Genomic DNA, 25,779 nt, shown 5'->3' on the forward strand with positions numbered 1-25,779 from the left:
ACAGCACTTGTCATCGCAAATTATTCCGATAAACACATGCAGTTGTAATTTTTGCTCGCGCGCGCCGCTCTCCACAACAGAGCGCGTCGTAATTTTATTTATAAATCAAAAAATCAAGCACAACAACAACAAAGACTCGACATATACAGCCAAGTACGGGCTGTTAGTGTGTCAGTTGTTCTATTCTCAGTCGCTTTGCGCAAATTTATCGGCAACGTTCAATACAGTCACAGAGCATCATCGAGTGTGACGCGTCGTCGTTGCTCGTCGCCCCACACGAAAAAAAATTATTAAACAAGTAAATAGAAACTACTTTCAACTAGTTTCTGCCTGTCAGAGTCGAAAAAATTAGCAAGTAAATTTTTGTTCGTCGCCGTGGTCGAAAAAATTCGCTAAACACAAAAAAGCAGGAAGTTCACATGCTAAATTACCGACTTGTGTCAACGCATTTCTTGAAACAGCCGTAAATTAGTTGCCCGACGAGCGTCAAGATGTGCAGAGATCGAGATATGTCGAAATAAAAAAAAACGCGCGTAAACATCCCCCGTGTAATTTTTCTGTGAAGAGACTTTAAAGCTCCCCCCACAACACTCGAGAGACTCACAAAGAGAGCAAAAAGGTGTAAATTGAAGAAAAAAAAAATAAATTTCACACAAAAAAGTGTTACTCTAGCAGATTTTTATAAAAAAAAATTATAAATAAAAAGATCTTTGCTACTGAAACCATTTCTCGAAATTGACTCGGTTTTGGTAGTTGTGTCGTGCAAAAAAAGTCATTAAAGCTGGCTTGGAAAGTTAATATTGGTGGATCAAGTAAACACCACAAACCTCAACAAGAGCAGCAGCAGCAGCAAGTAGCTGTCACTCAAACCTCGGAAATTCTCATACTAGACGCGGATTCGTCGTCAGCCGTCAAGGAGAAGCTTGAAGAAAAGGAACGTCAACAGCAGCAACAGCTACGGTCCCCGCCAAAGTTACAAGTTTACGCGAGAAACGTTTGGGAGTCGTTCAAAGCTTGTGTGGTAAGTGACTGATTTTTTTTACATGGGGCAAGTGTGGTTTTGAAAAATGTTTCACATTATGTAATTTTTTTTTACAAAAAATTCAAAAAAGTTTTTTTTATTCAAGGGTTTTTTATTCAAAAATTAGTCAAAAATGTTTTTTAAAAAAATTAATTTTTTATTTTTCAGAATTTTTTTGATAAAATTTTACTCAAAAATTAAAAAAAAACTTTAAATTTTATAAAAATCATTAGAATTTTATGAGAAAAGCCTTTTAGGCAATTTATTTAATTTTTAAAAATAAGTCAAAAAACAGTTTAAAATTCTAAAATTGTCTAAATTTATTTTTTAAAAAATATATTTTAAATATTTGTACTAATTTTTACTCAAAAAGTTAAAAAAATCTTTAAATTAAAAAAAAAAAAAAAAAATACAAAAAAAAAATGTTGGAAGTTTTTTTTTAATATTCTTTTAAATCTTTCGGGGTTTTTAATTTTGTGAATATAGCTTTAAAAAAATTGAAGTTGATTTAAAATTTAATTTTTTTTAGCATTTTTAACAAAATCTGAATTATAAAATAAATAAATCAATAAAAAAAAATAACTAAAATAAAAAATTGTTGAAAGATTAGGAAATAACTTTTTTTATTGTTAAAAACTGCCTTAAAGTTCGACCAAAAATTTGAAAATTTATTTCAATTACTATAAGACCATTAAATTAAATTAAAATTAATTAATAAAAGCAAGAAAAATTGATAAAAATTTCTTCAAAATTATTCATGAAGAGGAATGGAGAGTTTTAATATTTAAAACAATGTGAAACATTTTTCCAAATTACACTTACCTAAAACATTTTTCTACTATTAAACATTTTCGATTTCGTGATTTACAAATATTAGGACCGAAATTTGTTAGATCGATAATTATGATTTTTTTGTAGCAAGAAACAATCGAGTTCTGTACTTATTTTTACATAAAAAATATTTAAGTGTCGCGATGACAATTTTCGTCGTGATTTAATTTTTTTTCCAAAAAAGATCCTTGAAAAGACCTTTGGAATTAAAAAGCAAATCAAGAATACTTTATCAAGGATTCAACCAAAATTGAAGTGTTTCAATTTTTCATTTTCATGGAGAGTTGAAAGGTCACGTTCTTTGATTTTTTTCTTGTTTTTGTTTTAAATAATAAATTTTCAATGGATCCCGTGTGTTATAAAAACATGACGTGACATAAGCAATCAGACGAGTGTACGTAAAAATATTTTTTATTACAAATATTTTTTTTTTGCTCTTTTTTGGCACAAAGAACGATATTTACACTCATAAAATATGCTTGTGAGTATTTTTGTGTTTGTGCAAAAATTATTTTTCTTTAAATTTATGGAATTAGGCCAAGTGTAGGGTATTAAAAAAAAAGTGAAATGAAGAGCCTTATAGTGGGAAGGCATGTGATGTGAGTGTATTTTTTGACAACAGGATTCTTGACGAAAATTTCTAGTATTTTATCTATATTTAAAACAAAATATAAAAAAAATATTAAAAATTTAAGTCTAAGAGACGAATTATTAATTTTTTAAAAGATTTAAAATTTCATGTACAGAAAAAGGTTTTTTTTAATTTTTATTATTATTTTTAGCTGAATATTGATTATGAGCGAATATATTTTTTTGCATTATCCGACAATTTTTTTTATAAAAATAATAAATTGCCATGAAACGAAAAAAATATTTGCATTGAAGTAAAAATTTTAAAAAATAAAAAATAACATTTTTTGAAAAACACCTGAAGTGACAGTGTGTTCAAAGTATGTCAAGATTGAAACCAACGCACGTGCCTAAATTTTTCTATGTAATCGGCTTAATATTTTTAAAATAAAAAATAAAGTTTATTCAATAGAAATTATTCTATTAAAAAAAAATAGGTTTAAAGACTTTAGTAAAAAAATATTTTTTGCACCTGCCAATATTTTTTTATTATCTAAAATTGGATTAATTTTCCAGCTTTACGAAAATTCTATTTTGACTCAATTTTACCGTTTTTTATAAAAATTGTAAAATAATAAAATAAAAAAAAAACTATTTTAAATTTAAAAAAAAATAAAAAAAATTATAAGAATAAAATCCGATTTTTAACGGAATTTTCAAAATTTTTGTTGTATGTTGTAATTTTTCGCAAATTATTTAAAAATATTTAAATTTATAATTACGTCTCTTTTAATGTTAATTTTTAAATAAATTAATTTTTGACTTAAAAATATTTTTAAAAAAAAAATTAACAAAAAATAAATATTTCACAGAATGACTTTTTTGAAAAACCACTCAAAAGCGACTTTCGTTTTCCACAACGCCAAAAATTTCTATAAATGGAAAATTACAATTTCTTCAGTTATTTATTATTACGTAGATATTTAAATACAAAGTAGTATCTTTCATCATTTTCGTTCGGAATGTAAAAAGGATTCATTTTAGTGGCATTAAATTTTTCGCTGAGGTGCCAACTAATTTTCAGAAATTCTCAGAAAAAACAACAAAGAAAAAGCTTTCTTGATATCTTATGAATATTTTATTATCATTCCTTCCTTCCTTTCATCGGAACTTGTTTATTCTTTCTTTCCTTTTTTTGCTCATTTTTTTTTTGATTATCTTTTATTTATTATCTAATGTCTCATTACTAGTAAAATTTTTTTAAAGAAGTTTATTTAGTATTTTTTTAGCATTTTTCTACAATTTTTTTTATGTTTTTAATTCAAGTTGCTCTGCTATTTTTCACCATCTCCTGGATTGACGTTCCGTTATTACTAGTAGTACGTATTTTTAATACTTTCTTTCTTGGCGGTTGTGGTTTCGTTGGCGGTGGCGGAATATCCGGCAAATTACACTTATCTTTGAGATAATCATAAACGGTGCCAATGCTGTCGATGGCGCGTTTGGCGTACTTGTGTGCGGTTCGGTCGAGCACGGAAGGTGATTTTATGCAGTCATCGCCTCCGAATTCGCAGACCTACGAGTTTAAAAATTAGAAATTATCGCAAAATGACGAAATGGGTTAACGTACTCTGTAATGATGTAAGATAGCAGCATCCGCAGGAACATTCAAAGAACCCTTGCCAGGACAAAACTCCCATACAAAATGATTTCCGGCCTCGACAACGGCTTCCGGCTTGCAAATGTATTTTGAGCGTTGCTTCTGTGGATGAAGTTTGGCGCGTCTATGAAGAAAAAAATTATTTTAGATAAGATTTTAGGCAATTTCCGGGTTAAAAACGCACCTCCTAGTTTTCCGTTGTGTGATCAAAGCCGCTCTCAAAGACGGACTCGATGACTTTTCCTCGTACATTAGACTATCATCGGCAAATTGTAGATAAAAAAAGGCATTTTGAAAGGAGTAGGCCCCTGTATTGCGATTATTGACTCGTTTAGAGAGCCAGCTGTAAAGGAAAAAAAATAGTTAGATGATAATTTTGATGTGAAACACGTGCATTTGCTCACCTAATTAGCTCAGTTAGCGTATCGTTGTGATGCGGAATAATAAACTCATCTAAATCAACAAGTGCAACGTGTGAATATCGATACATGCTGCGGTACAAGCAATCATTTAGCGACGCGAACAATCCCTCGGTCCGGATTTCCTTCTGCGATCGCATCCGTAAATTCCATGGCAGAAGGTCTATCGTCACTTTAGGCCTTAAACTACTCTTATTATGTATAAAGTTATTATTAATATTATTATCACTGTTAGGATTAGTAGTTCCATTACTGCCACTACCACCACCACCGCTAGACGACGAAGAGGAAAAAGAAGCGTTGTTGATTAAATTTGTTATTGTTGCACTATCATTCATGTAATGTTCTAGAATACAAGCAGCTTTTGGTCCTAATGTATGATTATAGAGTGTAAAATGTGAGACGCCCAGGATGGCGTTTAGTTCGATGAACTCTAACAAATGCAGAGCCTACGAAAAAAATCTCGTTAAATTTTATTTAAAAGAAAAAATTGGGAAAATCTCACCTGATCATAGTCAAAATGTAAAGGTTTCACACAAATTCCTATTTTATTTGGGATCTCGTGGGCGGTTCTATTGGCAAAGTCCGGATCCTAGAAAGAAAAAAATTAAAAAAATATTAATTTTTTTGTTGCAAAAAAAAAAATAAATAAAGGGAATAAATTTTTTTGTCAACAGATTTTGCAAAAAATATTCAAAAATAAATTAAAATTTATTTAAAATTAAATTAAATTAATAAAAAAATTAAAAATAAAATAATTTTTAATTTTTAAACCTAAAAAAATTAATTTAAAAAATTATTTTTTATTCAAATTTTTAAAAAATCTTTAATTTTAAAAATAAATTTATTAAAATTTAAATTAAATTAAAAAAATAAATTATTTTGATTGAATTTTAATTAATTAAATCAATTTTTTAATTAAATTAATTTTATTTTATTTTGAATTGGAAAAATTTAATTTATTAATTTAAGTTAATTATATTTAAAATTAAATTCATTTTTAAAATTTAAAAAAAAATTAAAAATAAAATAAATTAATTTATTTTTTAAATTTTAAAAATAAAATATTAATTTAAAAAAAAAATTTAAATTAAATTTAACGTTCAAAATCGTAGAAAATATCTTCAAAAAATTAAATAAAGTTGACGAAAAATGGAAAATATTAAAATTTAGTCTCCCAAAAGCAACTTACCCAATCGGTGTTCCGCACTAGCAGTACATTGCCCGGCGGCGACCTCAATTTGCTAACAATACTAACAGCATATGGCACTTCTAGATAAGCAATTCGCAGCGGGCACAACACAAAAACTGCGCTATACTTCAAATTCCAGTTCTCCCGTATCACCTTGACGCGCGCCATAATTGTGGCTGACGTAAATTTCGTGTGATTCGCATCCATGGGGTACCACAAGCGACACCACACCTTTTCCGGCCCGCGTGTCTTCGTGGCGCCAATTACGCGCACCATGCGTCCATCGCGCCCATCATAAAACGCCGAAAATACAAAAAACTTATATCTAGTTCCGTTGACGAACTGCCACGAGCCATCTGTGGGTCGCGTATCCGGAAATCCCGGCAGACTTTTTTCGATTTTCGTTGGAAGCATTTGTCCCCACGGAATCATCGCCATATTCACACCGCCACTGCCGCCGCCGGCAGCTGAATTTTGCTGATCGTTTCCCGCTGGCACGTTGTTCGTGTGGATGATGTTGTTGCGATGTTGCTGGTCTTTGGCATCTTTGAGAAGGTCTTTGACGCCGATTTTGTTGCCTTCGCGCACAAAAATGCCCGTTTCGTCGAAATAATCGTCCTTGATCTCCTCGTAGTCGGGCACGGATTCGGCGAAAGCGATTGTTGACGTTGATGTGACGCACATTGGCAGCCGGATTGCGACTCCGTTCGTCCATCATGAGCACCTCCGTCAGGATGATGAGCCCGAAAACGGCGAAAAAGGCAATGACAATGAGGAAACTCATGCCGGCACGCTCGCGGGCACCCCATTGACTCTTTTTGCCCTTTTTGGAACGGATGTACGAGCCACCACGCACCATTTTGCTGAACACACTAGACGTCGCCGTCGTTGCTTCGGGTAGATTATCAAGCCGCAAGACACCTCCGCATGCTGGTTGCGTTGTTTTGTCGTTTAAATCTGCAGATCCACTAAAAATATCGATTTTTTTGTGCTTCCTACAATGCGAAATCCGGATTATTTTGCATAATTTTCCACATCGGCTCGAACAACGACACGAATTTCATGCAAAATTGATGATGCTAGTCTTGTCAACCTGCAAATTAATAAACAGGGAGTGAATTTAGTGGTGCAAAATATTTATTGTAGTGGTAGGAAAGCGGCACACAGGTGAATGCCTCCTTCACACACAAAAACACTCACACACACGATAATAATAAAGTTTTTAATAATGATGAGTGATATCGATTACATTTCGGATGTCGGTCTGACTTGGCACGACATGAGTGGGAGGCATATGTGGAAAACTATGATTAATGAGAATTTTTTTGAACGAGCACCGTTCGAGACGTGATGTTGGATTGCTGGATGGAATTGAACGGATTGACACTAATTGCGATAACATTTCGTGCTAATGAACAATTTCTCGTCAGACTGAACGGGATGATCCATTTATAATTTTGACCAAGTCTGAAAATTTTTTAAGTTTGAAGTCAAAAATAATTTTAAAAAATTAAATTAAATTTTAAAAATCTTTTAAGTGAAAAACTAGTCAGAAATTAAGAATTTTTTTTATTTTTTAAAAATAAAAAAAAAATTATTTTAATTTTTTTTAATAAACTCAAATTAAATTTCAAACTTAAGTTTAGGTAAAACAAAATCATTTTAAAATCATTATAAAAAATATTTTTTATAATTAAAAAAATTGACTTAAATTAGACCGCCAAAAATTTTTGTCTTAAACCACTAAAAAAATTTTTTGAAAAATTCATTGAAATTTTTTTAAAATATTTTTTTTCCAAAAATTGCTTCAAAAGCAAAAACATATTATTTTTTTTTTAAATAAAAATTATATTTTTAACAAAATTTGTTCGAAAAGTCAAAATCTAATAAATTTTTTACTAAATTTAAAGCAAGAGTTGCAGAATTTATAGTGTTCGGCACATGCTGCATGTTGCATGCATTTGTCGACATGCAATGCATTACTAATAGTCCAAATTTCAAAAAATCTACAATAAATTAAAAATTAATAATTTTCAAATTAAAAAAAACTTACCGATTTTCAAAAAAAATTTAAAAAAAATTTTTTACCATTATGTAGCTTAACCAATGTGAAAAATATCTATTTTCGTTTTCATTTTTTTAAAATTTGAAAAAATTTTAAAAAATAAAATCTCAAAATTTTCAAAAATATGAAAAATCTTAAAAAAATGTTTTTAAAAATTTAACCCAAAACAAAATATTTTTAAGTCAAAAACTAACGAATATTTGACTTATTTCATGTATATAGGGAGAACACTAAGAAAAAAAAAATTATTAAAAAAAATTTTAAAATTTAACTAAAAACTTCTACAAAAATAATTTTCAAAATTTTAAAAATTCATAAAAAAAAGTCAAAAACCAACGAATATTTGACTTATTTCGAAAAAAAAAATTATTCAAAATATTTTAGATTAGTTTTTCGATTTAAATTTAAGTTTCTTAAAATCATAAAATTATGTTTTAATTAGTCCCAATTTTTAACAAATTTCACGGAAAATCTCAAATTTCACGCAATTTCATGAATATTTGTGTCACCTTGAAGCAATAAATTCTTCAGAAACAACTGAAAACGACACAGCGACACAATTCGCGAACACACATTACAAACACAACAAAAGCTTGTTGCACATTATTTTACAAGAAAAATCAATCCTTTTGTTCACTTTCATTGTTCCTTTCTCCCCGTTTTCCTCTTTTGTTGGAATAATAATAATTAAGGCAAGTGACATGCACAGAAGAGCAAAGATGTCCCCAGATAGCTCGTGCGGTGTGGTGTGGTATGAGACCGAGTGTGTGTGTGTGCTAACAACAACATTAAAAGTGAAGTCACAGCTCACTAATCGATCATTACTGATGAACTCTCGGCGATATGATGAGTTAAACACCACAAAAATAATAATTACATAATACGGAAAACGAAAAACCTCACATTTAATTACCTTTGTGCTGCGATGCGAACGGGGCCTGGCTGGAGTTTTCGTTGAAATGTGTACTAAAAAAATTTTTTAAGCGTTTTTCACAACTTTTTGTAACATGTTATTGCACTCGTTTCTACTTTCTTGCGGGATTTCTAACTAAATGTGGCGCTTTAGAATTTTTCGCACATTGATTTTGTGCTATTTTTGAGTGTTGAGCGAATGAAAAACACTTTTTTTCCTTTATTTTGTTTGGAAAAAGACTTTTAATCGGCACCACTTTATGCAACTTCTTTCTCGCTGACAGCCATTTTCACAATGAAAATTTTTTCCAAAGCGCCAGTACAGCTTGTTTGCTCTCCTCGCACACACAATGATACGCGGCTGTCGTGTTTTTATGACAGAAATCCGTATGAGGAGGAAAAAGGATCAAGGATATTGCTCATAAATGTGACGCAGGCGCACCGGCACTCGGCTCGTGTTCGGCTTTGTCGTCGGTCCCCCCTTCGAAATGAAATGAAAATCGAAAACAAGTCTGGATGTGTGCGCTTTGTTGTTGTTGTTGTCAATTATTTATTGCACAACACGCACGTTTGTGTTGCATTGTTGTCGTTTCGGCAGCAGCACCGGGAGTGTAACACGACGAGAGAATGCAACGTCGTTCGGCACAAAATGAAAATGAGATAATAATAAAAATGAAATTTTATTTTTCTCCCGTTTGCGAAAATTTTCCAGCATTTTTTTTTTTGTTGTGTGTGGGGAACTATTGTTGCTTCATGCTTTTGAATAGTGAATGAACAAGAATACAAATGAGATGAAATGAGTTTTCTCCACAAAGGAAGACGCGGATGCTTTCGCATGGTATAATGGACTATTTATGAGTGCTAATAAATGTTGCAGGAGATAAAGAGGCGTTGAAGTAGTTTTGGAGCATTTGAGGATTTTTATTACCGCTAAAGCGGTACTTGACATTAAAATGTTGGAAATTATTAACTAGAGGATGAAAGTTAGGATTTTTAAATTTTTTTTCAATCTTCCAATAATTTTTTTCAGAATTATTTTGTTTTTTGCTGTTAATAAAATTATTTTTTTTTTATTTTTTTTTATTAAAAAAAAAAAATCGTGTCACAATTTTTTAATGTTTGACGATTTTGAAGTAAATTTTTCATGTTTTTAAAAAAAATAAATATGTTAATTAAATTTAATTGTTTTATTTAATTTAATAAAAAAAAATAATTTAAAAAATAAATTCAACATTATTTATTCCTATATAGTATTTAATTTTTTTTTCTATGTTTTTATCAATTTTTTACTATTTTTTCACAATTTGGAAGAATTTATAGAAAAAGATTCAAAAATTAAAAAAAAAATGTTTTACAAATTTTAGAAAAATAAGCAAACAAAATTTTATTTTAAAAGTCTATCTGAAAAGTTCTATTTTTTTTTTCAAGTTAAATTTCGAAAATATTATAAGTAAGAATTAATTTAAAAAAAATTGATTAAATTAATAAAAAAAAAAAAAAAATAATTATCTCTTCTATTAAAATTAAAATATGACAAATCGAATCAATTTTGTTAAATAAAATTTAATTATTTTTTCAAAAACTTAAAATTTCTACAAGTTCAATTTGTGTAATAATTTGTGATAATTTATAGAAAAAAAATTCACAAATTTTCGAAAAAAACATCAAAATTTTAAATATTTATCTCAAAATTTAATGAGTTTCAATTTGACAAAAAAAAAAAAAAATAATAATAAAATTAATTAATCTTTTAAAAAATCTAATTATTGAGGCGCCTTTTTTTCTGGTGAAGATGTTCGTGAGGGGGATATAAAAAAAATTTTTTTTTTTCATTTTTAAAAATTAACGAGGAATTTTCTTTTAAAAATTTCTTTCAAAATAAAAAAAAATTATTTTGAAATTTCAATTTTTTTTTAAATGACCATGATTTTCAAACAATTATCCAAATTTGGACATAAAATGAAAATATTAAATTTATTTACATAAGTCCCACAAAAAAAACAACAAGTCCCTAAATGGCTAAAATCTATTAAAATAAAATAAAATTTTCAATATTTATAGGATTGTTGCATTTTTTCCATTATGAAAATATAAATGCAACCATGACCTTCCACCTTTAAACCTATATTGTGAAACATTTGCGAACGACCGAATCGATCTCGAGAGAATTGAACGTGCAAATTGTAATTTTCCTTTGTTACACCAACGCGATGACTCAAATCCCATGCAAAATGCCAGTAGTAAATGCATACTCACCGCCGCCGGAACATTCCGCACCCGAACAAACGAACGAAATAGGTCAAGGACGTCACACATTACATTATCATTGAAACACAAACAGTAACGTCGACCGGCCATCAACTCATCAGGTGACGATGTAACCGAGCAGATGATTTCACTTGAATTGATTCTCCGAATATCTTAATTGCCTCTTGTTAAAATATTATCTCACAAATTATTTTATAGCTGGGATGATTTTCGAGAATTACAAATCCGTCAAAATTTTCCAGAGAAAATTTCTGTTTACGCAATTTAGTTGCTGTTGTCAATGATGGAACAAAGAAATTCAAAACGCTGAGGTGAAAATTCTTCGCACTGGGCGCCAAAGTGCCGCATCGCACAACGAAACGAACAATTAAACTGCGATTTCGATGAAACTTACAAATATTGATAAAGAAGAGCTAAAAATAATTTTGTTTCGTGTTCGCTCTCGCAGTGTAATGCAATAAATATAGCGAAATATTTACTTTGTTGATGATTTTATGAACATTTTTCATGTTCATTGGTAATGAAATGTAGGCGAAAATCAACAGATGCTTATTTTTGTTATTACAATTAGAGGCAAGGACGATCGACAAACGTTTTTCGACGTTTCTCAAGAAATAATTGAGTAATGCGATTGAGAATTTTGAGAGTAAATATTTATAAAATGAACGGAGATAGGAAATAAGTATCAATGGAAATTTTTTTGATTATTTTATTTTATTATTTGATTCCGACATTTAATGTCGGTCGGTTTCTAGAAATGTTTTTGCAAATTATCGCTGTATGAGGCAAATTGTCAGAATTAAGTAATAAACGTCTCTACAGGGTAGTAAATGACACCATAACTTTTTGATTTTCTTTTTTTCTGCTATTTTATTTCAGTAAGTAAGAAAATTTTTCCTTTTTGGAAAAAAAATTTGTTCTTTTCAAAAAAAAATTTAACTTTAACAAATTATTATTTATTTTTTTTCTTGATTTATAAAAAAAATATGTATTAATTAATTTTCGTGTATTAAAAAACACAAGTTTTTAACAATTCTTATCAATTCTAATAAAAATTTAATTTTTAACAAATAATTTTTTAACAACATTTTCTCTTAATTATATTACAAAACGTAAAATATTTATTTTTTTCTAAAAAAAATTTCAGATTTAAACCAGAATTTTTAAAATTTAAAAAATATAATTTTAAAATTCGAAGCCAAGAAAATTCAGTTCAATTGTTTTTAAAATTATTTTATTATTTGTAAAAAAAAAATATAGAAGAAAAAAATTAGAAAAAAAAATATTTTTTTTTTATTCTAGATATTTTAAATAAAAATTATTTTTTTTTTTTTTAAACTTTCAAAAATCTATATTACGAAAAATAATTAAACATTAAAATTTCTATAAATATTAAATAGTCATCGAAAATTTTTTGAAATAATTTAAAATTTATTTAATTTTTTTTTAAATAATTGAAGTCGAAATTAAATAAAACATCTCAATATTTTTCCTCAAAGAAAATGGTTAAAAAATTTGTTTTTTCAAAGAAAAGTAAAAATTATTAATTTTAATTATTCATTTTGAAATGATTTATTTTTTTTAATTTTATCTGAACAAAAAATTTTAAAAAATAAAAATTAATTTAAATCTTTAGTTTATTTTTTTTAATTATCTAATTAAAAAACAATTTTTTTTATTTTGAATTCTAATTTGGTATGAAACTTTAGACGATTTTAATTTTTTTTTTATTGAAAATAATTAAAAATTTACTCAAAATATTAATTGACTAAAATTACATATAAAAGTAAAGATTTCAACTAAAAATATGACCAACTTCCACTAAAATTCAACAAAACTTTCTTAACAAAAATTTAATAAAAGGAAAAATATCATAAGCCATAATTCATTGAAAACGAATTAATCCTCATAACGACACTTAATCAAAAAATCACCGTCTTGATTCGAAGCCATTGAACGCAATTACTGCTTCAGAAAAACGTCGAAATCCACTTCAAATCCACTCTCAACCCGTAATTGCCTTGAAATCTCGCAAATTCCTTTCCTTTGTTCGCCGGAAATTACTTGGATTTACTTTCAAAGTCTCCTTAAATCGATAATCTCAATTTTTTATCTTCAAGTATCGTCATCATAAAAAAGCAGTAGTCATCCAGCAAATAAATATCAATCAGAGTTTTATCGTCATTCTGCGGAATAAAATAAGCTTATTATCGATTATCTATTTTTAACCACCTTGAAAAATATCAAGAAGATATGATAATGGTGATAACGATAACAATTCATTGACTTATGCATGTCCGGTCCGAATTGGATCCGAACGAAAACCGACTGAATGACGTACGAATTTTGTGTGGCGACACCACGAGACACGTGAAACACGTGCCCTAAAGTGAGATGAGGAAAAAAAACAATTTAGCGAGTAAATTGTTTTTTTTTCTTTTGACGAAGAACAATGCGTTCGTTTAGTCGAACGGAACAAAAACCGTTAATTTTTATGACAATCTTTTTTATTATTATCTCTTCTAAAGTAAATATTTTGCACATTAGGCAAGTGCAATTTTGTAAAATTTTTCACATTATTTTTTAACGCAAAGGAATCAAAAATGTGAATTAATTTTTGAGTAAATTTTTGAAAGATTTTACGTCATTTTCTATATTTTTAAAGTTCTAAAAATTATTATTTAAAAAAAAAACATTTCTGTAAATTATATTTTTTTAATAAAAAAAATTAAATTAAAACATATTTACTTTTTCACCAACTTTAAAAAAAAAATAATTTATGTCGTTTATGTTTCTTAATGATTTTTTTAAAATTTCAATGAAATATATTTATTTAAAATTTTTATGCTAATAAAATAATTTGAAAACAAACAATTCGATATAATAAAAAAAATATAAATGGGCAGCTTTTTTGAATAAATTCCATCGAAAATTTTTTTTTATTTTATGATGGATTCTTGTTGGGAATAAAATTCTGAGCAAAATGATATACATCATGTTGGGCTCATGACTCATTTTGGCCCAGTTAGGGCGCAAAAACGCATTTTAGGCTCTAAATGGGCTCAAAACTTATAAATAGCTTTATCTCTGTAACGTTTTAACCGATTTTGATGATTGAGGTGTCGTTGGGAAGGTATTGATTTAGTTAGAGATTTTAGTATTGTTAGGGGAAAAATAGCGAAAATCAGTCGTTACTCTTTTGCTTATAGCTCAAAAACCTTTGGAGTGCAGAAATTTTATTTTTAATATGTTATTCCTTGAAGGATTACCTTTAATTTGAATGTACTCCGAGCCCAATTAAAAGTGCGCTGTAGAAATGCAGCAGGCTCAAAGATGGGCTCTTTTTCGCGGTTTTTCCTTAATAACTTTTCAATTTTTCAAGTTAGCTAATTTTTTAGACAATTTTGTTCGTCTTTTCAATACCTTTCCAACGACACCTCAATCATCAAAATCGGTTAAAACGTTACAGAGATAAAGCTATTTATAGGTTTTGAGCCCGTTTAGAGCCTAAAACGCGTTTTTGCGCCCTAACTGGGTCAAAATGAGTCATGAGCCCAACAAGATGTATATCATTTTGCTCAGAATTTTATCCCCGATAAGAATCCATCATAAAATTAAAAAAATTTTTTCGATGGAATTTTTTCAAAAAAGCTACCCAAATAATTTAATAAAAATTTCTTATTTTAATTAATACCTAATAAAAAAAAAATAATTTTAAAATTTCTCTTACGTCTAAAACGTAAAAATTTAATTAAAGACGTAAAAATTATTTATTTAATATTTTTTATTTTAAATATTAATTTTTGTTAAAAAAAAATTAATCCAGTTTTAAATATTTTAACTTAATTTCTTTCAATTATTGATCAAAAACTAAAAAACAATCTTAATTGCTAAAATATTTTTAAAAGTTGAATTTGCCTTATCATCGTTTACTAGGTATCGTAGATACCGTAAGTACACCTGCGAGGCAGCGAATTTATCAAAAGTAGTAATTTTCCAAATGTCTTGTATACGTGCACGATCGGCACATGCGATAAAAGTTCGCCATCTAATCTATGAAGAAGTTTTCTCATTTTTTATTTTATATTTTCAATAGATTACGAAAACAATTGATTCGCAGCGTCGTTTGTGGTCGGATTGATTTTTTCTTACAACGCCGAGAAATTAATTAATTTTGTAAAAGTTGCCAACAACAAAAAAAAGCATTTTATTACCGGTGTCTGCATATTTTCCGTCGTATTTTTCGTGTCACTTGATGGCCAATGCCAAGGACACAAAAAAAGATTTTCGAGCATGTGTATGAAAAAAACATATTTCATCATTTTGGCAACGACAGACGAAAGCGGAAGTCGCGTGTGAAGTGCATGAACTCTTTTTCTATTACACGGTTTCTTAATGGGATGTAATCAATCAACAATGTGCCGAAAAGTAAGAAAAAAATTTTAATTGAAAAAAAATGTTGTGTTTTCAAGCAGAAATACCTTTGCGATGCGGCATCGGAAAAAATGTGAAAAATATTGAAACAAGTGCAGAGCAAGGCGCGACTTTTTGTTTAAACAGCAAAAAGATGTTCTATAAATAAAGAAAAAAACAAGTGTAAACAAAAAATGTTTGTTAAAGTATTAAAAAGCAAAATAGGGAAAATATGAGAGAATTTTACAAAAAAAAATCTCAGTTGTGCAAAAAAAGCAAATTATATCATTTTGACGTATAAAATAGTGCAAATGTGAGTCACGGACTCTTAAAAAAGACGAAAAAGAGAGGCAGACATCACAGACGCCAGTCGCGATAAGTAGAATGAAAAATTGCAGATAAAGTACGGTGTAGGATGAAAATGCGAGTTTTTCGATATTTTTAAAGAAATTAAAGTGATTTTTTGATCTCTTCGTTATTTATTGACCTTGACAAGTAGTAATTTTTTGGATTTTCATGTGATTAAAATTAATTTTCTTTGTTAACACTCCATAAATTTTCTTTGGTTAAATTATTTCTGTAAGAATTTGGACTTAAATGTAAATTTTATTTAAAAATTTTAAAAGTGATATAAAAATTTAGTATAAAATTCAAAATTTTTCTGAAAATAAAAATTATTATAATTTTTATTTAAAACCAGAATTGTAATCAAGAAATTTTAAATAAAAAATTAAAATAGAGCAAAAATAAATTCAAAAACTGCAAAATTTGACCAAAACGATCAAAAACTTATTACTTTTTTCATAAAAAATCATTGAAAAATATAAAAAATAAAAATTTGCAATTAAAAGAAAATTTAAAAAATTAAAAGTAGGTACCTAAATAAAAAAATTATTTTTTAAAGTTAAAAAAATTTGGAAAAATGTATAAATTTTATTTTTAAAATTTATTTTATGTATTTTGATATTTTTATTTTTTAAAGAAAATTTTAAATTAAATTTTAAAAATTTATTATTTCCATTTTTAGTAAGAATCAACGTTAAAAAATTAATTAATTAAAAAAATATTTAGATTTTTATTTCGCCCTTGTTGGGACAAAAAAAAAATGAAAATTAAATTTATTTATTAAATAAATTAATTTTTAAATTTTATTTAAAAAAAAAAAGTAATTTAATTAATAAAAAAATTAATTCAATATTTTTTTAATTTTTTCTATGCTTCAGAAATCATTTGAAGTCGCTTGAAATAATCCACTAAAAATCCTTGTATTGGTCACTTGTCATTTTTTTTACAAACAAAATACTATGCGAAATTAACTACCCACACTTAAAATCTTTTATTTGCATCTTGTTCCGCTCTTTTTATGCTCGTTTTTTTTGGCTCAAAATAACTTTTTTTGATAATTTTTTTTATTATCGTCTCAATGTTTATTTTTTATGTCTTTTTTGTAAATAAAAATAAAAAAAGCTGATACTGAGTGCTCGCGAGAGAGAAAAATGGAGAGCGAAAAATTAATCTGCTGCGCATTTATGTGTTGACGGCGTGATTAATTTCTGTTTGTTTTTGTCGTAAAAATTTGTCGTGTGTATATTTATGTTTTAAAATAGCATTTCGATCGCTTTCGTCACGTATTTAGGTGAAAACCGGTCGTCTCCACACACGTGATCTTCGCCCTGCGGCCCACCAGGAAGCGCCTGCAAGTTTGTAAATTTTCATCTAAAATCGGTTTGATTTAGTTTTCTTATCATCGACACGAATTTACTTAAAACTTACTAGAGTAGCGAAAGATTGCGCACGTCGTCGATGTCTTAGTAGCTAGTAGATAAGAAAAAGTTGTAAACACTAGAGAGCCGCGTTATATAAGGACCTGAAGCTGAAGCAGCATGTCAGTTTATCGTAAAACGTTGACGCGATGCCACTCGTTTTATCAGTCGTTTACGGTGCGATGCTTCATCGGCCGAAAGAACGGGCTTGCCAGAGCAAAAAACGACGATTTTCCATGTTGAACTGGAAAGTAAGAGAGAAAAAAATATAAAAATTAGTTGAGCGAAATTGGCACCCTTCTGTGGGAATAAAATATCTGCGGGAACGTGCAATTCTATTAAATTCCTTCTATTTTTGTAGCGTTTTATTGGGTTTTTATTAATACAAACATATGATAATTTCATTCGATTAGAGACGACGCTCTTCTGTGTGTGGTGATTCGCGTTTATGTAACACACGATTGACGCTCTTCTCTTCTTATAATCTGATGGACAGGGACTGAAAAAATATTTGCTTAAAAAAGTTTTTAAAATATTAGTTAATTTATGAAATATTTAATAAATTTAAATTATTTTTTCAACATTAAATATTTAAAAGATTTAAAATTTAAATAAATTTTTTCGTTTAAAAAAAATTTTTTTTCATGAAAATAAATCGACTTAATTTATACAGCTTTTCACAGTTAATCAATATTTTTTGTGGATTTAAGTTCATTCATATTAATATTTTTTTTAAAACGTTTCAAAAAATAAAAAAAAGTTAAAATTAATAATTTTCCGAAAATATTTTAATATTTAGAAAAAAATAATTTAGAGAAGAATTTCATGTTAAAAAAAAAAATAATTTTTGACAAAAATATTTAAAAAAATTTAATTTATCAAGAAAATTTAATTTATTTCTTTTATTTTTGAAAAAGTAATAAAATTTGTTCTCATTTTTAAAAAAATTAATACTTTTTTAAAAAATCAAAATTTACTTGGTTAAAAAATTTTTTAAAAAAAAAAAAAACAAATTTTGTTATAAAACTTTAATCCAATTTTAAATTTTTATCAAAAATTTGAAAAATTTTAAATTTTGACAATTTTTGAGAGATAAAATTTAAAATCTTTTAAAAATGTCTAAGATTTGCCAAAAATTATTAATTTTATTTTAAAATTATTTTAAAAATATTTATTTTCGACTCAAATATTTACTTATAAAGTCAATATTTGACTCAAAAAAATTCCATATCTGTAAAAAAAAATTATTTAAATATTTTTTGCACCCTGGTGATGATGATGAGTATATTGCGAGACAGTCGACGGCGTGAGTTAGTTCATGAAATGCCGTTGATAAGTACGGAACTCGATCATTTTCTTGCCAAAAAATTAAAAAAAAAATTATCGCGCGCTACAAAAAAAAATAAATAAAAAAATTAATAAAATGATTGTGGTTTCTTTTCAGTGCGGCATGCGTCGCCCTTCCCTGGGATACACAGGAGACGACTTGAGTCGTCTTACAAATAATTCCTCATCCGGAGCCGACTCCACAAACAATTCCCTCAAAGTGACCACGCAACAAACGTTCACGCAAACGACAAATGGCCAAAAAATCTCGTCGTATCTCACGAACATCATAAGCAGCAGTGCCGCCGCCGCCGCCGGTGCAGCCACAGCCAGCGAAACAACGTGCAATGGTCGCAAACGCAAGGAACGTCAAGACAGCACGTCGTCCACGGTGCAAGACCGCAAACTGGTGCGTTCGAACAGCGAAGAACAGTTGCCAAATTTAAGCGAGACCACGGATAATTTTCGTCGTGTTTCGTCGCACGAGGACTTCAACAAGCATAAACCGCCGCCACTGCACTTGCACAACAATGAGACCACAATTTGCGAGGAAACGATCCAGAACAAAGTGAACGAGGTCAAAAATGAGCTGAACAAGGAAAATGGCGTCATTCTAATTCCGTCGCCAAAGACAAAGACCGAAGCGTTTCGTTTGTCGCCGCATCGCGACACAAAAGCGCACGCCAAGCGTCACGATCATCACGACGAAGAGGAACACGAACGACGTCGCAGCAACGAGCGTTTTTGTCGCGCTCGCGTTTCCGGCACCCGCAAATCTTCCAGTCCGCGAAAATCCGCCAAAAGCTACAGTCCCGTCATGCCGACGCGTTACACTCACAACAACACCCAAAACGACTTGCAACAGAAAATGTTGTTCGGCGGACGCGGATTTGGCGAAGACGACGACAAAATTATCGAGAAAAAGTGCAGCGGCGAGAAATCCGTCGACGACGGGGTTCAACGTGATCCCTCCTCCACACCAATGGACGAAAATCCGACAACGCCACGCACGCCACTCGATTTAAATTTGCCGCCAAAACCGTGGCAATCCAGCGAAGATGACACCGATATGCCGGTAGTGTGCCAACGTTTTGCCAACAACACTTTTGCGCACGTCAACAACGACTCGATGAAGACTTTTGTCAAATTTCATCAGGCGGCGCCCGTTAGCGACATGGATTTGGGTCTTAGTGTCGCGACAAAATACAAAAATGCCAAGGAACTCGAGCCAGAAGTGATGCCAAATATTTTCCTCACGCCCGACGAGCGCATCAAGCAGATCAACAAGCGACTCGTGTCACTCAAGAAGAAAATTACGTCGTTCGAGGAGAACTTTGAGCGCGAAAATGGGTACAGACCGTCGCAGGGCGACAAGCAAAATGATCGGATTGTCAAGCATGCAACGGCGGAAATTACAAAGTTGCGAAAGGAAAAGGCGCAAATCAAGTCGGATCCGATGGCGGCCATGGGATACCGGACCACCTCGGATGCCGGAGTGTCGCGTGAAAAGTTGGAAAAGATGAAGGAAACTCTCAAGGAAATTCAAAAGGTAAGAAATTTATTTTATTGTATTTTTTAAAGGACCCGTTTTCTTCGTTCTACCCATGGAATGATTTGTTGCTCCCATAAAGTATGCAATGAATTTTACACACCATATTTGAGAAGTTTTCTTAAATTCTCCACAAATATATTTTTTTAATGTTTTCTCTAAAATTTTCTTTTATCTGAGCTTGTAGAACAAAATTAAAAATTTAGAAATCAAATATAGATCAGATTCTTTTAATTTTGATGCTCAATATCTCTAAAGATTTTATTAAAAGATCCATTTAAAAAAATCTAGATTATCAAAAAATTAAAAATTTTAAAATACAAAAAAATTAAAAATTTTAAAATATAAAAAATTTAAAATTTAAAAAAAAACAAAAAATTAAAAATTTTAAAATATAAAAAAATAAAAATTTAAAAAAAACAAAAAATTAAAAATTTTAAAATATAAAAAATTCAAAATTTTAAAATATAAAAATTTTAAAATTTTAAAATATAAAAAAAAATAAAATTTAAATTTAAAAATAAATAAATTTTTAAAAATCAAAAATTTTTTAACGTTGATTTCTTAAACTTTTTTTATTTAGAATTAAATCAGGTAAAAAATAAAAAAAATATTAAATTCTAAAGATTTTATTAAAAGATCCATTTAAAAAAATCTAGATTATCAAAAAATTAAAAATTTTAAAATACAAAAAAAATAAAAATTTTAAAATTTAAAAAAAAAAAACAAAAAATTAAAAATTTTAAAATATAAATAAAAAATTAAAAATTTAAAAAAAACAAAAAATTAAAAATTTTAAAATATAAAAAATTCAAAATTTTAAAATATAAAAATTTTAAAATATAAAAAAAATTAAAATATAAATTTAAAAAACAATAAATTTTTAAAAACCAAAAATTTTTAACTCAAAAAATTTTTTAACGTTGATTTCTTAAACTAAAATTAAAGAATTAAATCAGGTAAAAAATAAAAAAAAATATTAAATTCTAAGAAATTTTGGGTAAAAATCTCAATTTTTTGAAATTTATTTTGATAAATTTTTATACAAGTTCAAAATTAAAATTTTTTATTGATTATCATCGTCAAATTAAATTGATTAAAATTAAAATTTAATATTACTTTGATAAAAAATCAATGATTTTTCATTCAAAATTTTCTTTTCTGATTTGTGATTCTGATCTAAATTTAAAAAAATCAAATATAGGGACAAAAATCTATTTTTCTATGTTTTGAAATACAAAAAAAAAACTTTCAACGGATAGAACGAAATCTACGGGTCCACTATTATTATTTAATTTCGCGTTAGTCACTGAACTCGTTAAGAATATTCAATACTGGGCACCTCCACACCAGAACTCATGTTTATTTTTTTGTGAATTTTATCACTGAACAAACAGCAGATTATTACAGAACAAACAAATTCTGCTCTCACAGACTCGCAGTCCCCGATTTTTTGTTGGTTTAAACCAGTTATCATTAATCAAAATGAAATCTGCTACAATCCGGAGATAAGGAGAACGAAAAACATTCTAAAATCTTGATAAGTTGACGTTTCATGCTTGCGTCGAGTGAAACGAGATGAAAATGATAATAAAAGTTTAGAAAAAATGCTTTTAAATTGGATGTAAATCATTTTCAAGGACAAAGAATATTTATTCAAAACGTATTATTCCATTATGCGAGGTGTAATGTGACACAATACGTCAAGCGGGTAGACATGAAGTCTCTCTCACTCTCTTTTTTCGTAGATATTGTTATAATTTTAAATTAAAGATAATTTTCCATGATCATCATCATAACAATGATGTTTAATAACACCATAACGGAGGATTTATGAAGGTCAAAGATTTTTTTTTGCACACGATGCCGGCCGGTCTACGTAATGCTCTTGTTTAATATACGACCACTAACCGGTTTTTGGCAGTCTTTTGAAGCCAAATTGATTTTTTATCGTCATGCAATTTAGATTATTGAACTCGTTTTTATGGGCTATTGTTTTAATTTGACGCGCTTTTCGAGAAGTTTCGTGCTCGAATAGCAGAACTTTCGCTAGAATATTTTCCCTTTTACGTTTATTTACTTTGCTGTTCGTCAAATATTTGACGTTGCAATAAACAGACATGACTAGAGCAGCAAAAGTGAGTCACGAGACGCAACAAGTTCATTCAGAAAGTAACGAGTTGTAGCAAAAAATAAACAATTTTGATTGAATTTTTTTCTCTACGTACTGCAAATATTTGAAGCCGGTGGCGTAAACTTGAAAAATGTACGCGGTATAGTACAACTCATTTGCTTAGTATTACTAGTAAATAAATAGAAAACAAAAACAAACAAAGTTGAATGTCCATGTTCGTCCCTGGCATACTTTGCGCGCGTCTCACATCTGTCTATCTATTTTGCTATGCAGTCAATGTCTTCTTTCTAAATAAGTGATTTTTTTTTCTAATGAAAAAATAATGAAATTTTTAATTAATTTTTGAATAATTTGGGAAATTTAATGAAATAATCACTATAATTTTGATATTTGGTGATGAATTTAAAATTAGAAAATTAACTTTTTAAAAAAGTGTATTCTCTAAAGATTATTTTTTTTTAATTTAAAAATTTTATGACTTAAATAATAATATTAATTTTAAGAAACTTCAAAAAAATCTTATAAATGGAGGAAAATTAATTTTTTCACGAAATTGTAAAAAATTCATAGAATATATTTTGTCCGTTATTGTCGCCTATAATTCAAATAAGTCGCCAATCAAGGCATCTGGTGGCGAACACTCGCACTAAATTATCACTTTCATTCGTCTCAATGCAATTTCGTTTTTGAATTAACATAACGGCGATTTTCATGGAGGTGGCGACTGGTAGTTTTTAAATATTTGAATTATTTTTTTATTTAAATTAAATTTTTCGTAATTTTATTAATTTTTGATCACAAGAATATCGAAAAAGGCTTGAATTTTACATTTTTAGTATTTTCAATAAATTTTATTTAATTTTTATTAATTAGTTAAATTATAATAATCAAATCATTATCATCAAGCATCAGTATGCCACTTCAGAGATGGGAAAAGTTTATTTATTTTTTTAATTTTTAGGTATTTATTTCATAAAATTAGTTCAATAAATTTTCTGATCAAAAAATTTTAAAATACCTAATATTTTTTTTTCTATTTTAAATTTAAATTATGGAAATAAGAATTTTACAATTTTTTCAAATGTTCAAAATATTTTCATGAATTTCTGAAATTTATTTTTTCGAGAACGAGATTCTCATAAGAATAGGTTGAACAAAATTTTTTAAAAAGTTCCGAATAATGTTTAATAATCTTAGGTTTCAATTTGCAAAATAACTACAAATCATCAATTTTCCAATAATATTTAAAATAGACTTCAAATTTGAATGTAAAAAAATGGATAAGAAAAATTAAAAATTAATTCAAACTAATTAATTAATTCAGTGAAAATTCACACTAAAAAAATATTTCTATAAAATATTTTCTGAAATTAAAAAAAAAATATTTCATGATAATTTTTAAAAACTAGATAACAAAATTAAATTAAATTTTTAAATAAAAATTTAACTTAAATTTAATTCTAATTTTTACTTTTTTTACTTTCAGCGCCTCCACGAAAAACGTTGCGAGGAAAATCGCGAAGAAAACATCGATAAACTCTCGTTGCCGCAACTTATCGAAGAAAAAACGGTCATTCAACGTGGCTTACTGTACTTGGAATCGCTATATGGTCGCCCCATTTTGCCCGAAGAACGTGACGCCGCACGTCCCTTGTACGATCGCTACCGTGCCATAAAACGTCTCGTAAATCGTTGCTCCCTCGCAGGCGGTGGTGCCGGTGAACTTCCCACCATTCTGGAGAACGAGGCACTTGCACTTACGACAGGCATCTTGTCGCCCTCCAACGAAGACGACTCGCCGCCAACCGATATGCAAAGTCCGCCATCCGAGTCTTCCACGAGCATGTCGGGTCCCGATTTGTCCGAACCGAATTCGAATGACACGAACGAAGATGCCATCGGGACAATTAACGAGACCATCAAACTCATGTCGATCGACAAGTTGCGGATCCAGTTGGACATTGTGCGCGAGGAGAAGAAACAGTTGCGACGCAGCCTCAAGGAGTTCGAGTACAAGTTCGAGGAAACGAATGGCCGGAAAATGCTCAAATCCGATCGGAAAGCAATGGAAGACACGTACACGTTGTACAAGCAGAAGAAGGCAAAACTCAGATTGCTCGATGCGCTTGTCAAGAAACAACAAAATAATTGATGATCGTGCAGCGGCATCATTAATTCAAGTATTTTCAGTAAATTTAGTGCATGCAAATCTTATTATTATACATATATTTATTACCTTTATTTCCTTCGAACATGATTGTTGTTACGTGAAAAAAAAAACATATTTGTGACAAAAAAATAACGGAAAATATTTTATATTATGATACAAAAGTAAAAAATTTACTTTCTGATGAAAAACTGTGATAATTTCGTGAATTCGATGATTTTTTAAAAATCTCGTTCAGAAATTTGATTTAATTTTTATAAAATAAATTAAAAAAGAAAAAAGTTATTATTACATAAATAAAGTGAACCTAAGAACTTCCTATTCGTCACTCCGTTTCCTTATCATTAATTATCATTGGCAATCAATTAAATCCTAGATTTAATTCAAAACACTCCTCCTCCCTCTCCTCCCTTCTATACAGATCTAAATATTCTAAATAAAAAAAAAACAAAATAAATGTTGAACGAACAAATTATTTAAGAATACAAAAAATATATAATAAACTTACATTTTTATTGATAATAATATTAATAATAACAAAAAAATAATAAATGTAATGAATAAATCTTAAACGTTATAAAAGCAGAGTTATAATAATGAAAAAAATACATGAAAAAACAATAAAATTACAATAGAACATAATAATATACACAATATATTATGCTTTTTATTATATAATTATATATCATTAAAAATTACGTTTTGTCATAAATGTCGTATAAATTTTAATTATACAAGTAGCGTAAGTTACACAATGTAACGTTAAATGAAATAAAATTACAAAAAAGGTAAAAATTACATTTTAATAATTATTAATAATAAAAATATTATTGTTATTATAAATGATTTAAGTAATAATAATTAATAAATAATAAAATAAAAAAAGTCAGATAAAGGTTTTACAAATTTTTATAAAAAGTTTCCACGTTCATCGAATCGATTTTAAACACAAATTGAGAGATTCACGGGAATAAATAATTATATTGATTAACTTGGATTTGTTTACTTATTAATTATTATTATAATTATTCAATTTAAATAAACATCAAAAGAGTTTAAAACATATATGAAATATGTAGAAAAATAATTAAAATTATGATTTTTAAGTAAATGTGTTAAATGAAAAGCAGAAAAAATAAAATATAATTTTAAAAATTGTTTCAACATTTAGTTTGTATAAATAAATATATATAATAATATAATAAAAAAAGAAAGTTTAAAAAATAAGAATTACTGATAAATAAAAAGGAAAAATAAATGATGTTAATATTGTAAAAGTTTTTTTTTTGTTTAATATATTATAAGAATAAAGAGGTAAGTTAAACACAAACAAATTTAGAGACTAAAACATTTATTTTTTATTTCATCTTAAATTTTAAACCCATTCATATATATTTTTTTGTGTTTTATAAATATTATTACTTTTAATATAAATTAATTTTAATATATTTTAATAAAAATATTAAAATTTAAATAAATTGACATTTTA

General features: G+C 28.2%; 2 protein-coding genes across 4 annotated transcripts; one reads left to right on the forward strand and one right to left on the reverse strand.

Moving 5' to 3' along the window:
• The first annotated feature begins 745 nt into the window (after positions 1-745).
• LOC134830558 (uncharacterized) lies at positions 746-24,814 on the forward strand. Of its 3 annotated transcripts, none has more exons than XM_063844079.1 (3): positions 746-1,021; positions 18,559-19,989; positions 23,610-24,814. In XM_063844079.1, the coding sequence occupies exons 2-3, from the start codon at positions 18,565-18,567 to the stop codon at positions 24,273-24,275; spliced, it is 2,091 nt and encodes a 696-aa protein (XP_063700149.1). In that variant the 5' UTR covers positions 746-1,021; positions 18,559-18,564; the 3' UTR covers positions 24,276-24,814. The 3 variants fall into 3 exon arrangements, with proteins under 3 accessions (XP_063700149.1, XP_063700148.1, XP_063700147.1); XM_063844078.1 differs by lacking the exon at positions 746-1,021 and adding an exon at positions 15,272-15,366; XM_063844077.1 differs by lacking the exon at positions 746-1,021 and adding an exon at positions 17,084-17,365.
• LOC134830840 (uncharacterized) lies at positions 3,627-8,892 on the reverse strand. The gene is given in 8 exon segments (XM_063844431.1): positions 3,627-3,998; positions 4,053-4,206; positions 4,267-4,425; positions 4,487-4,950; positions 5,007-5,093; positions 5,694-6,347; positions 6,349-6,786; positions 8,672-8,892. Coding segments are annotated over 7 exon segments (1,977 nt in total). The 5' UTR covers positions 6,553-6,786; positions 8,672-8,892; the 3' UTR covers positions 3,627-3,743.
• Positions 24,815-25,779: the final 965 nt, after the last annotated feature.

The sequence above is a fragment of the Culicoides brevitarsis genome, chromosome 2, assembly GCF_036172545.1.
Source record: "Culicoides brevitarsis isolate CSIRO-B50_1 chromosome 2, AGI_CSIRO_Cbre_v1, whole genome shotgun sequence".
NCBI lineage: Eukaryota > Metazoa > Arthropoda > Insecta > Diptera > Ceratopogonidae > Culicoides > Culicoides brevitarsis.